A 13,589-nucleotide genomic window follows, 5' to 3' on the forward strand; every position below is an offset into this window, starting at 1 on the left:
TAAGGAAAGAGGGTTGTACTAGAAATGCAAACAGTAAAATTTTGTGTTTGTACAGGTTGTGTGTGAGATCATGAAGACTTGAATTTGGCTTATTCAGTACTCAAATGTTATACCTATCCATGCAATACAGTGGAATACTGCAATAAGTTTAGTATACGACTTAATCAAACATTATATATATATATATATGTTTTTTTTTTTTTATTAGGCTATTATTATTATTATACCCTCACTGGGGGCTGAGCCCCCCTAAAATGAAAATCCTGGAATCGCCCCTGGTGGTGGACATATGACTTCACAGCTGGGGACGGTTTTGTAATTTTAATAATAAAATAAATGAATAAATAAATATATTCACCCACGAATAATCACACAATAAACATGTATTAAAATGGGTTATGTTTATCTCACTCTTTTCAAATTTAAAAAAATGCAATAATTTATATCCTTTTTTTTTTTTTTTAGAAATAATTATAGATTTTTAGATTTCAGAATGTGAAATATAGGTCTGGGACTATAAAATGTATGCTTTTTTTGTTTTACATTTTAAATAATTTTAAATAATTTCTTTTACTTTTTATTGTTAATTGTATTTCTTATGCATCTGATATGGCTGTTTTTTATTTTTATTTAATTTTAAAATCGAAAAAGTATTTAAAAAATTTAAAATAGCCTATACAAAGCATTTTTAATTACCACTGTTTATGAAATGTGCTTTATTAGATCAAATAAATGAAATTAAATGAAATAAAATAGAAGACGATTGAAAAATAGCAAAAATAAAGGATGAATGAATGGTAAAAATTTAATATTTATTTATTTATTTTAATGTTCAAGACTTTCATATAATACAACGTAAAATGTTTAAACCCATAGGTTTTGAAGAATCATCAGCATATGTTGTTACTGTTACGAGGCTGACAAGACGTGAGACGTGCGGATCCAAATGCAAAGCTTTTATTCTAGAACAAAGTTCACACCGCTGTACGAAACAGTTTAATCTTAGATCAAAACGGGTTTTGCTGGGTGTTTACAGTGAGTATTTGGGAGTAAAGCATGGAGTAAAGTGATGAACTCTAGGCTCCGCCCCTCATGGTGAACTCCCCCTCTGACTGAAGATGTTCAAGTTGACTCGCCCTGCAACACGGGCAGTAACGTGCTTTCACTGAAGAGCAGTAAACAATCCACAATAGCATGAAGAATACGAATCGTCCCGAGTCTGTCTTCAGGAATAATCTGCTGTTTGAAGATTCGGTGTAATTTATTGCAAGGCTTTGCGGTTCATGTGCATTTAAACACATGGACTGACTGGAGTGAATTCACTGGACTGAGGGCACTTGATGGCACACAAAAAGACAAGTTACTTCGAGTCGTTTTGACCTGTGATCAGTTGAACAGTGATGCTCTTTAAGTGACATCGCTGCTATTACTCTGCAAACATAAATTCGGATCAGTCTGACGTCTCTGCATCGGAACTAATAAGGTAAACAATGCTTTCTCCTTCGTATCATTGCGTGTTTTATTTCGATGTTCTTACATTACGGAGACTCATTTGAATCTTTCGGATATTGCTTATGTAAAATAACAATAATAATAATAACATGCTGCTGTGTTTTCACTCACTCCATTTAACTGGGCAGTTCGTATACCTCAAATATTAAGGGTGTCATAACAATCATCACGCCCCAGTCTGCCATATGAGAGGCGTGTTCTGTACACCCAATACAAACTCAAGCACGCTGTGCGTGTCAGTTCATTTCGCAAACAGCGTTTTTCTCCTCCAAATGCTGATTTGTCACATTTGCGTGTATGATTTTATATTCAGCTTGGCTGTCAGAGATGGACGGCATCGGGAACACCATGCAGAAGAAGGCTGCTGAGCTGGAGCGCATGGCCGAAGTCCTCGTTACAGGAGAACAGTTACGGTAGGTGTGGCTTGATTTCCAATTTCACGGACGCGACGCGTCAAAACCAGGACGCTCCCATTTAAAGGGGTCATATGATGTTGCTAAAAATAACATTATTTTGTGTATTTGGTGTAATGAAATGTGTTTATGCGGTTTAAGGTCAAAAAACACATTATTTTCCACATACTGTACATTATTGTTTTTCCTCTATGCCCCGCCTTTCTGAAACGCGTCGATCTATACACTATATATATATTTAGTGAAAATAAAATTCACCCAGTTTATTTTGTAAATGCATAATATAGATATAAATTGTGAATTATTCTCATAATTATTCTTTTCATATATGTGAAAAGTAATTTTTTTTTATTAAGGTTTCTGACATTTATTTTTAAAAATACTGATGTGCACAGATAAATCATTTATAAAAACACTGCAATATTCCATACAAAAATAAAAATTTTATTGTCATGGTGACTTTAAAGAGGTCATATGATGCGATGAAAATTTTTCCTTTCTCTTTGGAGTGTTACAAGCTCTTGGTGCATAAAGAAGATCTGTAAAGTTGCAAAGACTAAAGTATCAAATCCAAAGAGATATTCTTTATAAAAGTTAAGAGTCAACCTACCTAAAATGGCTCGTTCTAACCGAGCGGCAATCTCCCGCTCTCTCTCGTGAAGCCAACAAGGAAGTGACTTAAACTGTAATTCATCAACTGGCGGAAAATAAATGTGTTTTTTAAACTTTAAACCGCATAAACACATTTCATTACACCAAATACACAAAATCATGTTCTTTTTAGCAACATCATATGACCCCTTTAATCAAAATCAATCTTTTGGTGAAAATGTCAGACTTTTTCCTAGTGACGTATGGCGGACTTATCCGGTCATTCAGGTGGTTCACGCAGAAATGAAAATTCAAGAAGATATTTTGAAGAATGTTGGTAACCAAAGAGTTGCCATTGACTTCCATAGTATGGAAAAAAAAAATCAGTGGCTACCAACAACTGTTTGATTTCCTGCATTCTTCAAAATATCTTCTTCAACAGAAGAAAGAAATTCATACATGTTTGGAACAACATGAGAGTAAGTAAATGATGACAACATTTTTGTTTTTGGGTCATCTATCCCATTAAGAAAAATACATAGTAAAAGTACTATGTATTCAAGGTATTTTCCTGCCTACAGCCTGAGAGTGTCTCTGTAACCCTACATAGGGCAGACAGTTTGGAAAATGAATGGATGGAGATAGTAAAAGTTTTTTTTTTTCTTTCTTTTTTCTTTTCTTTCTTTTTTTTTTGTTAAAGTCTTGGTTTACACATATATTCATAAGGTACACAAAAGACACCCTTTTAATGAAATTACCTCTATGAATCTGCTGGAGAGAGTGAAAAAAATATTTTTGTTTGCAGTTGATCACAACCAATGTAAATTTTTATGCATAATGTGACTGATTGGTGCTTTTCCAGACAGCTGCTCTGTTTGCGGTGAACTGTGAAGTGATAGTGAATGAAGCAGAAAGGTGTTTAGTCGATACATCTGATTAATGATTGCTGAATCCCCCAGTACACGACATTACAATATCTAGCAACTTGAACACGTATTATTTAAACCTTATCTACAAGCTGTTTTATTTCACAGGATTTCACATTCAATGTCCTGAATGTGCTTTAGTTTCAGGTGCGTATAATAATAATAATGTTAAGGGATCTCTAACAGACCCCCTGGAGGTTAAGACATCATTTAGTGGGTGAGAGAAAGATTTTATTTCCTAGTTGTGTGGGAATATCAGAATCATAGGACTGGTTCTGTTATCGTAGGTCACAGTGAACCAGTTTTATCTGCCGATTGCTGGTATCACTTTGCTATGTACAGCTGACTCAGGTTTGTATACTCAGTAATCAGGCAGTGACAGCAGGCCCACATTTTACCCGGTCCCAGCTCAGGCATACCTGATTCAGGTATCGGGCCGTCAGGTTAGCTCTACCCTATCTAGGTTTGTTGTTGGTAGTCAAAACTGCATTAAGTTCAGTTTGCGAACAGGTTTAAATGAGAAGAATACACTAGGGGTTTTCATCTGGAGATGCAGTGCCTCCTCAAAAACTTTGATGGACAAAATAATCAGAAGTATAAAAAAAAGAGAAAGATAATGAACTTTAAGATAAAATAGTAAATAGAACACTCATTTTTTTGTAGAGTAACATTTTCCAACAGCGTATAAAGTTTATCACTCCCTTTGGTCACATCTATACGCAGTTATTATTGTAGTTTTACATTTTTAAGGTCATTTTTATTTTATTTTCACTTTAGCTTAGTTTTCTTTAGTTTTCCCTGTATCGCTGTTTGTTTTCGTTTGATTTCTAGTTTCAGTTTATTTAGTATTCCGTTTTAGTATTTTAGGGCTACCAAAATACTACTGTAATATAAAATTGCTAATTACAAATTTATTTTCAATTAATTTAAAATAAATGTAATGGTATAATTAAAAAATGTTCATCAGCTTTCAATTTCTCAACAGTCCTGTGTTGTTATGGCATTTTCATTCTTAATGCAGGTGGGGTGTAAAGGCCCTTTTACATTAAAAATGATATATTTGACGATAACTATAGCAATAACAGTATCAGTGTCCACGCCAACACACAGTATTGTTCTGTTTATTAGAAGCGCATGATGCACTTTTGTCATCTGCCGCTTTAAATGCTTGAGGTCTTTAAAGCAGGATAGATTCTGATTGGCTGTCAGTGTTTTTATAGTTCATTAGCGGGAAAACAAACAATGTGAAAGTGATTTCAACAATATCGTTCCTCTGTGTCGTTATGGTTATAGTTGTGCTGTGGACTCTGCTATTCTTTTACAATTAGAACGATTTTTAAAACTATATCTTTATTCTATAGTTATCGTCCTTAGTGTGAACGGGCCTTAAAGTTTTCAAGTTTAATAGTATATCATGTGTCAAAAACTAAAATTAATTTGGGACCATTATTGTTTTATTTTAGGTAGCATTGCAATCATTAAAATGCATTTTAGTTTAGATTCCATTTAGATTCCAAGTTATGTTAGTCTTTATTTTTATTTTAGTTTTCGTTTTTGTTTTCATTTTCATTCACGGTAATAACACTGCATCCCAATCAAATTAACTGGATATGACTTGATATGACTGGATACAAAACATGAAATGATCATTAATTCGAACCAATTAGTCCATTAGTTCCATATGACTGCAAACCACATAAACATTAATTTGCTTCCTCATTTTACACGTCACCCACATGCCACTGGAATACACCAGGTGTAGCTGACATTTCACTCAGGCTATTCTTTGGTAATGTTGTACCACACATGTCTCCCATTGCTCTATTGTTTGGTGTCAAAAAGTGCCAAAGTGCACTTTAATGGTGTGAACTACTGGCTGCACACTGCTACAGATATGTGAGTCTTTGTTCAGTCACTTGTCAGCCCCATGCCGTTACGTCAACTGCTGTACGACTGCTTGTTGCTGATAATATAATTGAGAATATGTAGCTATCAGTGTTAGGACAAGATATGATGGACACAGTTATGGGGTGCGTAACCTTTGCCAGCAAACTTTGAGCACTTTTTATGGTTTACTGTAGTTTCTGTTCTTGTGGTTATGAACGAATTAAAGTACCGGTATGTGTTTTTACAGCCCTTAAAGGGACAGTTCACCACAAATGGAAGTTATGTCATTATTTACTCATCCTCATGTTGTTCCAAAGTCAGTGGTGTTGAAAACATTCCAGACTCCTTTGACTTCCATTGTAGAATAAAGAAGAAAGAAAGACTTGGTTTTAAATGACATGAGGGTGAAAAAAAATTCATTTTTGGGTGAAAAAAAGAAATGAAAATGACCAAGGTTTGGCCAGGTCATCATAAATTCCTTAATCTAACACAGAGGATTAAGTGAAAGCTGCAGTAAAACTATTGCATAAGATCAAATGACATAATGGTGAATACAGTTAGACAAATCCAATCCAATTATGATATGGACCCAAGACATAATAGACAAAAGCCACATGTTTTGGAACCTGAATTTTGACAAAACTCAAGGCTAGTCTAAACACATTACACATTAGGTGACTGGAATATGAATCTCCATGTTGTAATTGTCTCATTCTATGTCATTTGTCTGTTTTCGTATCTGTTCTACTTTTTAAGACAAATCAGAAAGTTATTTTAGGCTGAATCTTCATGGATTGACCTAGGAATGATATAGCTGCCTGTGTAAATGTAGGTATGGAGGTCAGTTTTAAAAAGTGTGTCGTGAAGTTACAGGTTTTGTATTGCTGGTTATTTAATGCTGGTTGCTGAATGGAGAATTCACACCAAAAAGGTGGAAAGATGGCTGTTGATCTGATTTCTTTTCTGTTTTCCAGCCTACGGCTCCATGAGGCTAAGGTGATCAAAGACAGGAGGCATCATCTCCGCACCTACCCAAACTGCTTTGTGGCCAAGGAGATCATTGATTGGCTAATTGAGCACAAAGAAGCATCTGACAGAGATACTGCCATCAAGATCATGCAGAAACTTCTTGACCAGAGCATCCTTCACCATGGTGGGTTTGTCCACCACATACTGTACTTGAATTCCTATATTTGTATTCCACTAATTAAAGGGATTGTTCACCCACAATTTAACATTCTGCCATTATTTCCTCATGTCATTCCAAACCTGTATGAAGATTGTCCTGACCACTGTTTTCCATATAATGAATGTGAATGGGGACTGAGACTGTCAAGCTCCAAAAAAATCTAAAAATCTCCATAAACGTATCATAAAAGTGCTTCATTAGAATTGTGCACTGTATTACAAGTGTTCTGAAGCCATTCAATAGCTACAGTATGTTGATGAACAGACTGAAATTTAAGTCATTTATCACATCAATTGGCTTCACTGTACAATTTTTTTTCCATTTTTGAGCTTCGTTGAAGGGGGAAGGTCAATGAATAACAGCCTAAATTTCAGACAGTATCACAGTATCAAAGTCATATTGACTGCTTTTATGATATTTTTAGGGTGATTTTTTTTTTCCATTTTGGAGCCTATAGAGGCCAAGTCCCCATTCACTTTCATTATATGGAAAAGAGCAGCAAAGATAAATGACAACAGAATTTTCATTTTTGGGTTAATGTTCCCTTTAATATTTTGTGTGCAAAAGTACGACAAACCATGATCTCTGTTACACTGTCGATGAAACCAGTTTGATCTTTAAACCATTGCTTGTAGCAGTGTCTTCCTGTGTATTGTTCACTTTTTAGCTGCACTTAACTTACACCAAACCTGTTTTGAATCTGTTTGTCCTCACAGTTTGTGATGAGCACAAGGAGTTCATAGATATGAAGCTGTTCTACCGTTTCAGGAAGGACGACGGAACCTTTCCATTGGACAGCGAAGCCAAAATTTTTATGAGAGGCCAACGGATATATGAGAAGTAAGCGCTTTCATACATCATTACAATTATGAGAGATTATTGGTTTATTAATAGTTTACTGTTTTATTTGATGTCCATTTGTTAAACATTAACATTATCATGTTTTCCTCTTCTTCATATTCATTATTGAGGTAGAGGTTGTTAAAGACCAAGCAAGGTAGTTTCTACTCTTCCTCTCTAGGATGTGATTGTGTTGTTGTTCATGTCCGACACAGGTCTGTACATATTGATTTTGAACATTTGGAGTCTGTCCGGTAAATGAACAGTGTCCATAGAAACAGATTTCAAGCAGATCGAGCATGCTGTGTTCCAGCTGGTTACATTTAGAAGTAGCTGCTTTACCTGCAAGTTGTTGCTTTGCTGATGTATCTCAGCACAAAACCACACTCTAAAGAGAGAAAATTCTTCCTTTTGGTTTACTGTTAGTGAACTTTTTTTTAAAAGTTGATTTCATATTCATTTTATTTTATTAGTCTTGTTTTTGTCTTGAACTTGTCCTGTCTTGACCTCTGTATTTAAAAAAAAATACATTTTAATAATTTTTAGCATGTTGTGTACACTGAATAAAATTGGTGGTAAAACAGTTTTCACTCAGAAATTGCAAGTACATTTCACAAATAGTTACAAAAAAATGGTAAGTAACACATTGAATTAAACATGATGTTTTGATGTAGAAAAACTGAAATTGTATTTTCCTGTAACACATACTCCAATAATCTTATTTACAACCTCAAATAATAAGTTTTTTTACAGTGTACTGTTATCCACTGTTGTACATGACTCAACAGTTAAACAGTTATTTGTTTTAATTACAATTATTAAGAAAGTAGCAAATACACAATAAGTGACCTAGTAATTTCTAAATTAAATTAATTTCTAAAGTAATTTAGTCATTAGTTATTAACATATTTAAGTAATGATTAATTATTCAATAAAGAGGTTTGTAAAATGTTACTTAGATTTTTATAAAACTGGTCAAGGGGGTCCTGACGTTTTAAAATGTTTTAAAATGTCATTACGTTTTAAAATTATTATTATTGTATTAATATTTTTTAAGCATGTAAAATAACTTCTGTTTAATCACTATTGAAGGTCTCTTTGAAAGTTGATTATAATATCAGTTCATAACTTCAGTTCAGTTTCAGGTCTTAATTTAGCTTTACAATGGATCAAACATAAGGCAAGTACTTTTTGGTTGTATGTAGTGAAATACTGAATTAGTTGAAGCAAGGGTAATCTGAGCCAGGAATGGTTTACCCATCTTGCAATAGCAGCTTGTGTTTGCTCTGCATTTATGACCAGAATAAGGTCGAGGTAGCAACATGTTGTCTCTCTGTCCTGCTGCACTGTAGACGTTCCTCTGCGGGCCGTCCTGCTCTTGCATAACAGGAAGATGAAGTCCAGCTGGAGACATCTGTCACACAAACCACCAGTGTGCTTTTATGTAATCACCATGGACACATGTGTGCTTGTGGTTAGTATTTGCAGACTTTGCTCTTAGGGAAGCTTGTTTGGTTCGCTTCTCATTATTGATGAAGAGCTCAGTCTGCTGATGGAGTATAAATATAAAATGTTTTTGGGAGTACTGTATATATGGAGTATTCTGTTTGATTATGGGTTAAGACCTACATATGTAAATGGCCAGGAATGTTTTGCGATCCATTTCTAAGCAACCGTGATTAGCCTTTGTCAAGTACCTTGGTATTTTTTGATGCCTTCCTGGTGTCGTGGAGATTTTGAAAAGGATTGTTTGCCAGTGTTCTCAGTATATCTATACTGTGGGCTTGGGTTACTAAAGCCAAATGTAAAAAGAGGCGTATGGCCCTTTAAATAGCTCCAAGAACTTCCTGCTTCGATGTTTATTCAGATTGTTCCCTTTTGTCCTAATGGAGGTCTTATGTTGTAGAAGATGTTGAAAACATATAGTAGCATCTGGATCCCTTTACTTCTAGATGTTCACCTAGAATTCCACTACTGTAGAAATACATGCAGAAAAACAAAAACAAAGAATGTCTGTATTTACTATTTTCATAGAAGGGTTAATAGTGCTTGAGGGAACTGAATATCACATCCACTATAAAGATTTTTTCACTTCCACTTCCACTTTAATCATCAGTTCAGATTTTAACTTGCCCTGGCAATATTTTACCTGCCTCTACCACCCAAAAAATATACTTGTTGTCTTTCAGCAACTTACTTTGATTAAAGAAATAATAATAATAATAATCATTTATTTATATTTCTTTAAATTGTTATTATATATAAAAAATTATTTATTATATTAGTTTTGAACATTATACATTATATATTTCATAAAACATTTTCAGTTTAATGTAATATATGATAAAGAAAAAAAAAGATTTTATAATATATGATTGATAAATATCAACACTATTGCAATGTGACATTGATTTTATTCTATAGAAGTTCAATAAAAAATTTTTTACATTTTAGACAAAATATTGACTGGTCTTGCTCAATCTCGCTGATGAAAATAGTTCCCAATAAAAGCCACAGCAGAACTGTTGTGTGTCTCTAGGCAACACTTACCGACCCCAAACTTTTGAATGATGGGGTACATCAGCTGTATTCAACAGATTTTGCAAAGCAACTGTGTTCAAAACATTATCTTGCCTAATGAGGCAAATGAAAGTTCCATCAGCTGGGCCAAAACTCTCTTACCCTGGGACCGGGCCATCAGGCCACCCTTATTTTTGAGCACTGACATGATTTCTCATGATTTGACTAGACTGCAGAACTAAGTGATATTTAGAGAGAGAAGCGTTGCATCACAAGCGTACTATGCAACCAGATCTGTGGCTTTCAGTGTTGGTGGAGCATTCAGGATATGGTTAAAATTGTGACCTGCTAACAGAAAATCTAGATATAAAAGAATGATGATCAAAAAACGGAAAGGGGCTTTAAACTAGGTCAATGTCACATTTGTTTTCTTGCAAAAGTCAGTCATTAATATATGGTTGCTCAACTGCAAGCAGTTTGAAATCACAGTTTGCGCAAAAATAGTCTCAATATGTACAGGGCAAACATTTAATACAGAGGCTCATATTGCTGGCACATTATGTTGACTGATAGTCATTTGTGCCCTTGTTTGGCTCATTGGGATGTTTGCTCAAGCTGTTTCAGATGTATCATACTCTTTTTCTTGAAGATATTGACCCAAATGGCCTGCAATTCTAATATCTACTGTACATATGCTTCTATTATAAATAATCAGTTCTGAAATTGTGGAAGAGTCAGCGAGAGTTTTATTTTCCTCAGCTTTCCTCACATTTTCTCTGAAGACTTGTATCTCTTATAGCAATCTTTATTTTGCTATGGTAATGTGCTGACAGCTAAACAGCGTGTCTTTGTCAGTGGCACGCATGAAAGCATTTGGTTTTGACCCGTCAGCACCTGCCTTTGAATGGCGGAGAATGTTGCATTTCTTGAAGCTTCTGTTGCTCTTCTTTTGTTGTCGTATTTAGCAGCACTAATGAACTTTGACCTTGTTTTTGATGAAATGTGAAAATCTCTTCACGAATCTTGCTGTTTTGTGGTGAATGATCTCTTAATGATATAAGCAATGAGTTTGACATGTTAATAAGTACGCTGTCCCGCTCCACAGGCTGATGAACACTGAAAACACCCTGCTGCAGACGCGTGAAGAGGAGGGTGTGACGTATGAGCGGACGCTGGTGGCCTTAGAGTTTATAGACTGGCTCCTGCAGGAAGGTGAAATGCCCACCAGAGAGGAGGCCGAGCAGTTGGGACGCAGACTGCTGGAGCACGGCATCATTCAGCATGGTGAGATCATGGGCAGAATAGAGTCCTGCAGCATACACGCATACCTTAATCAAAGTCATGTGGTCTGACCCCTGCAGACCCTCATGACTGTGTGTCAAGTTCGATACGGCTTGTAAAAAAAATTAGTTAAATTATACTTTTTTTTCAAATTGTGTTTTTTTGGCATGCAACAACAACAACAAAAAATAACCATTATAATTTGTATTTAACAAAAAAATGAAACAAACAAAAAAAAAGATTACAATTAAAATTTCATTAAAATTTTGTTTTAATTATTAACATATAATTGATTATATAAAAATGCAGTTTACCTTAATTTTTTTCTTTAAATAAAGATTAAGATACACTCACGTGTATTAAAGGTGTGATGAAAATATGTTATTACTTTTTACTTGATAGTTACACTACATGACATTTTTTGTATTACATTAAATGTAAACCTTTCTTGAAAGAAAAGTTTGGAGAACTAAAATACATTAAATCAAACTTTCATTTGGTCATTTAAATTAAACATAACTTTAAAGTTATGGACCTACTGAACCAAGTCATAGATTGACATTGTTCTAGATGGCATTGTTCCTGAATTATAGTTCATGGTTTGTTGCATGAACTTAAAGGGATAATCCACCCAAATATTTAAATTCTATTATGACAGATTATTAAGAATGTTGGTAACCAAGCTGTTTATACTCCCCATGAATTCCATAATATTTTTTCCATGCTATGGAAGTCAATGGGGACCAATAACTGTTTGGATATCCACATTCTTCAAAATATCTTCTTTTGTGTTCATCAGAAGAAATAAATTCATACAGGTTTAGAATGATTTGAGGGTGAGTAAATGATGACAGAATTTTCATTTTTGGTGAACTATCCCTTCAATACTGTTTATTTGACCATTGAATTGTAGTCTAATTTGCTCATCATGACATGCGTCATCCTTTAAAATATACATGCATTGAAGTAAACGTGCAGTATTACGTCATTCGTGTTATTAAATATGATATGGGGGGATTGGTGGAGTCATGACTAAACAAGAGGAAAGACTCTTTGATGGTCAGCAACAGATGGACATACCTCTGAGCAGGCAACAGCCAAACACAGCGTGACACACTAGAACACATCTACACAAAATGATTCACATGCATAACACACAGCCGTATGTATACACACACCCAATACAAACCTGCACACACACACACACACACACACACACACACACATACTTGTATTTGTGAATAGTGGTTACCATAGAACAGAGCTATATACCCTTCAGTTCAGTCACACACACCCAACAGTCACATGCACAGCAGCACAATCAGAGCCCTGTTGGGTCTGATACAGTGTCTTTGTTCGACAGCACCTTTCCTGTCTGATTTCTGCTGACTTTGAGAAATCTGCTTATTCTGCTAAAGGCATTACAGGCCGCCTCCTCTGACCTCTCCCACTGCACCGAAAAAAACACAAATGTTACATTAAATTAAATTGAGACAAACTTTTCAACACAATTAAGTTAAGCCTTAAAAAAAGATGCAATGGATTTCTTTTCAAGTAATTAAATGTCTATATAATTTATATATAATGCATATACCCCCTTTTAATATTTTTAATTTCCTTTTTTTTTGGCAACTGATACATTTTTTCAGGTGTGCAACAAGAAATAAATGCACAATTTTTAATTGTACTTATATTTAATAAATAACAAAGTATTATTAAACAAATTCAATTACTTTTATTAAAAAAATAAAAATTTTAAATAAGTCACTGTTCACTAATTTATAGCCTTAGTTTAAGCGAGAAAAGCACAGACCAAAACCTGCCAAATTAAGAATCAATCAATCCTATTTCTCAGCTTAAATAAATGCACACTTGCCAAGGTTCAACAGTTCTATATTCTTGTTTCTTTACTACCTCATAACTGAATCAGTGTCTCTTTCTATATTATGTTCATAGGCGTGCAGATATTAAATAAAGCAAAAACCACACCATAACTGAACAAAGGTTTGTGCCCTGACTTTAATTTAGCTGACACATTTGGATACAGTCAAAACAGCAAGATGACAGGGCATCCTGGGAAATCTGCTGTTTTAAACCAACAAATCAGTGAAAAACTGTACTGTAGTTGACTGTAAATTAATTCTTCTTTTTTTGCCCACAGCAGTAGGGCAAAGGATACGGTAGAGATGAAAGGAAAAAAGAAAAGCAGGTTTTCAGCCTCTCTTGCTATTTTGCCACCGTTTTCCTTTCTCTTTGGAGTGTTACAAGCTCTTCGTGAATAGATAAGATCCCTAAAGTTGCAAAGACTAAAGTCTCAAACCCAAAGAGATATTCTTTATAAAAGTTAAGACTCGTTCACGCCCTCCTAAAATGCCTCTTTCTAACACACCCCCACATGTCTACGTCACTGTGTGGGAAGATTTGCATAAC

The 13,589-nt window shown here is 34.7% G+C and overlaps 1 protein-coding gene across 2 annotated transcripts in view; it reads left to right on the forward strand.

Moving 5' to 3' along the window:
* The first annotated feature begins 1,091 nt into the window (after positions 1-1,091).
* The window catches only part of deptor (DEP domain containing MTOR-interacting protein), a 33,647-nt gene continuing 21,149 nt past the window's right edge, over positions 1,092-13,589 (forward strand). The window contains exons 1-5 of one of the 2 annotated variants that reach the window (XM_016511106.1): positions 1,092-1,483; positions 1,826-1,925; positions 6,304-6,482; positions 7,235-7,358; positions 10,984-11,162. In XM_016511106.1, the coding sequence (XP_016366592.1) occupies positions 1,840-1,925; positions 6,304-6,482; positions 7,235-7,358; positions 10,984-11,162 (568 nt within the window). In that variant the 5' untranslated portion in view covers positions 1,092-1,483; positions 1,826-1,839. Of the gene's footprint in view, positions 1,484-1,809; positions 1,926-6,303; positions 6,483-7,234; positions 7,359-10,983; positions 11,163-13,589 lie in introns of those variants that run through there. The other variant, XM_016511105.1, reaches the window with a different exon arrangement.

The sequence above is a fragment of the Sinocyclocheilus rhinocerous genome, unplaced genomic scaffold, assembly GCF_001515625.1.
Source record: "Sinocyclocheilus rhinocerous isolate Xijiao unplaced genomic scaffold, SAMN03320098_v1.1 scaffold1046, whole genome shotgun sequence".
NCBI lineage: Eukaryota > Metazoa > Chordata > Actinopteri > Cypriniformes > Cyprinidae > Sinocyclocheilus > Sinocyclocheilus rhinocerous.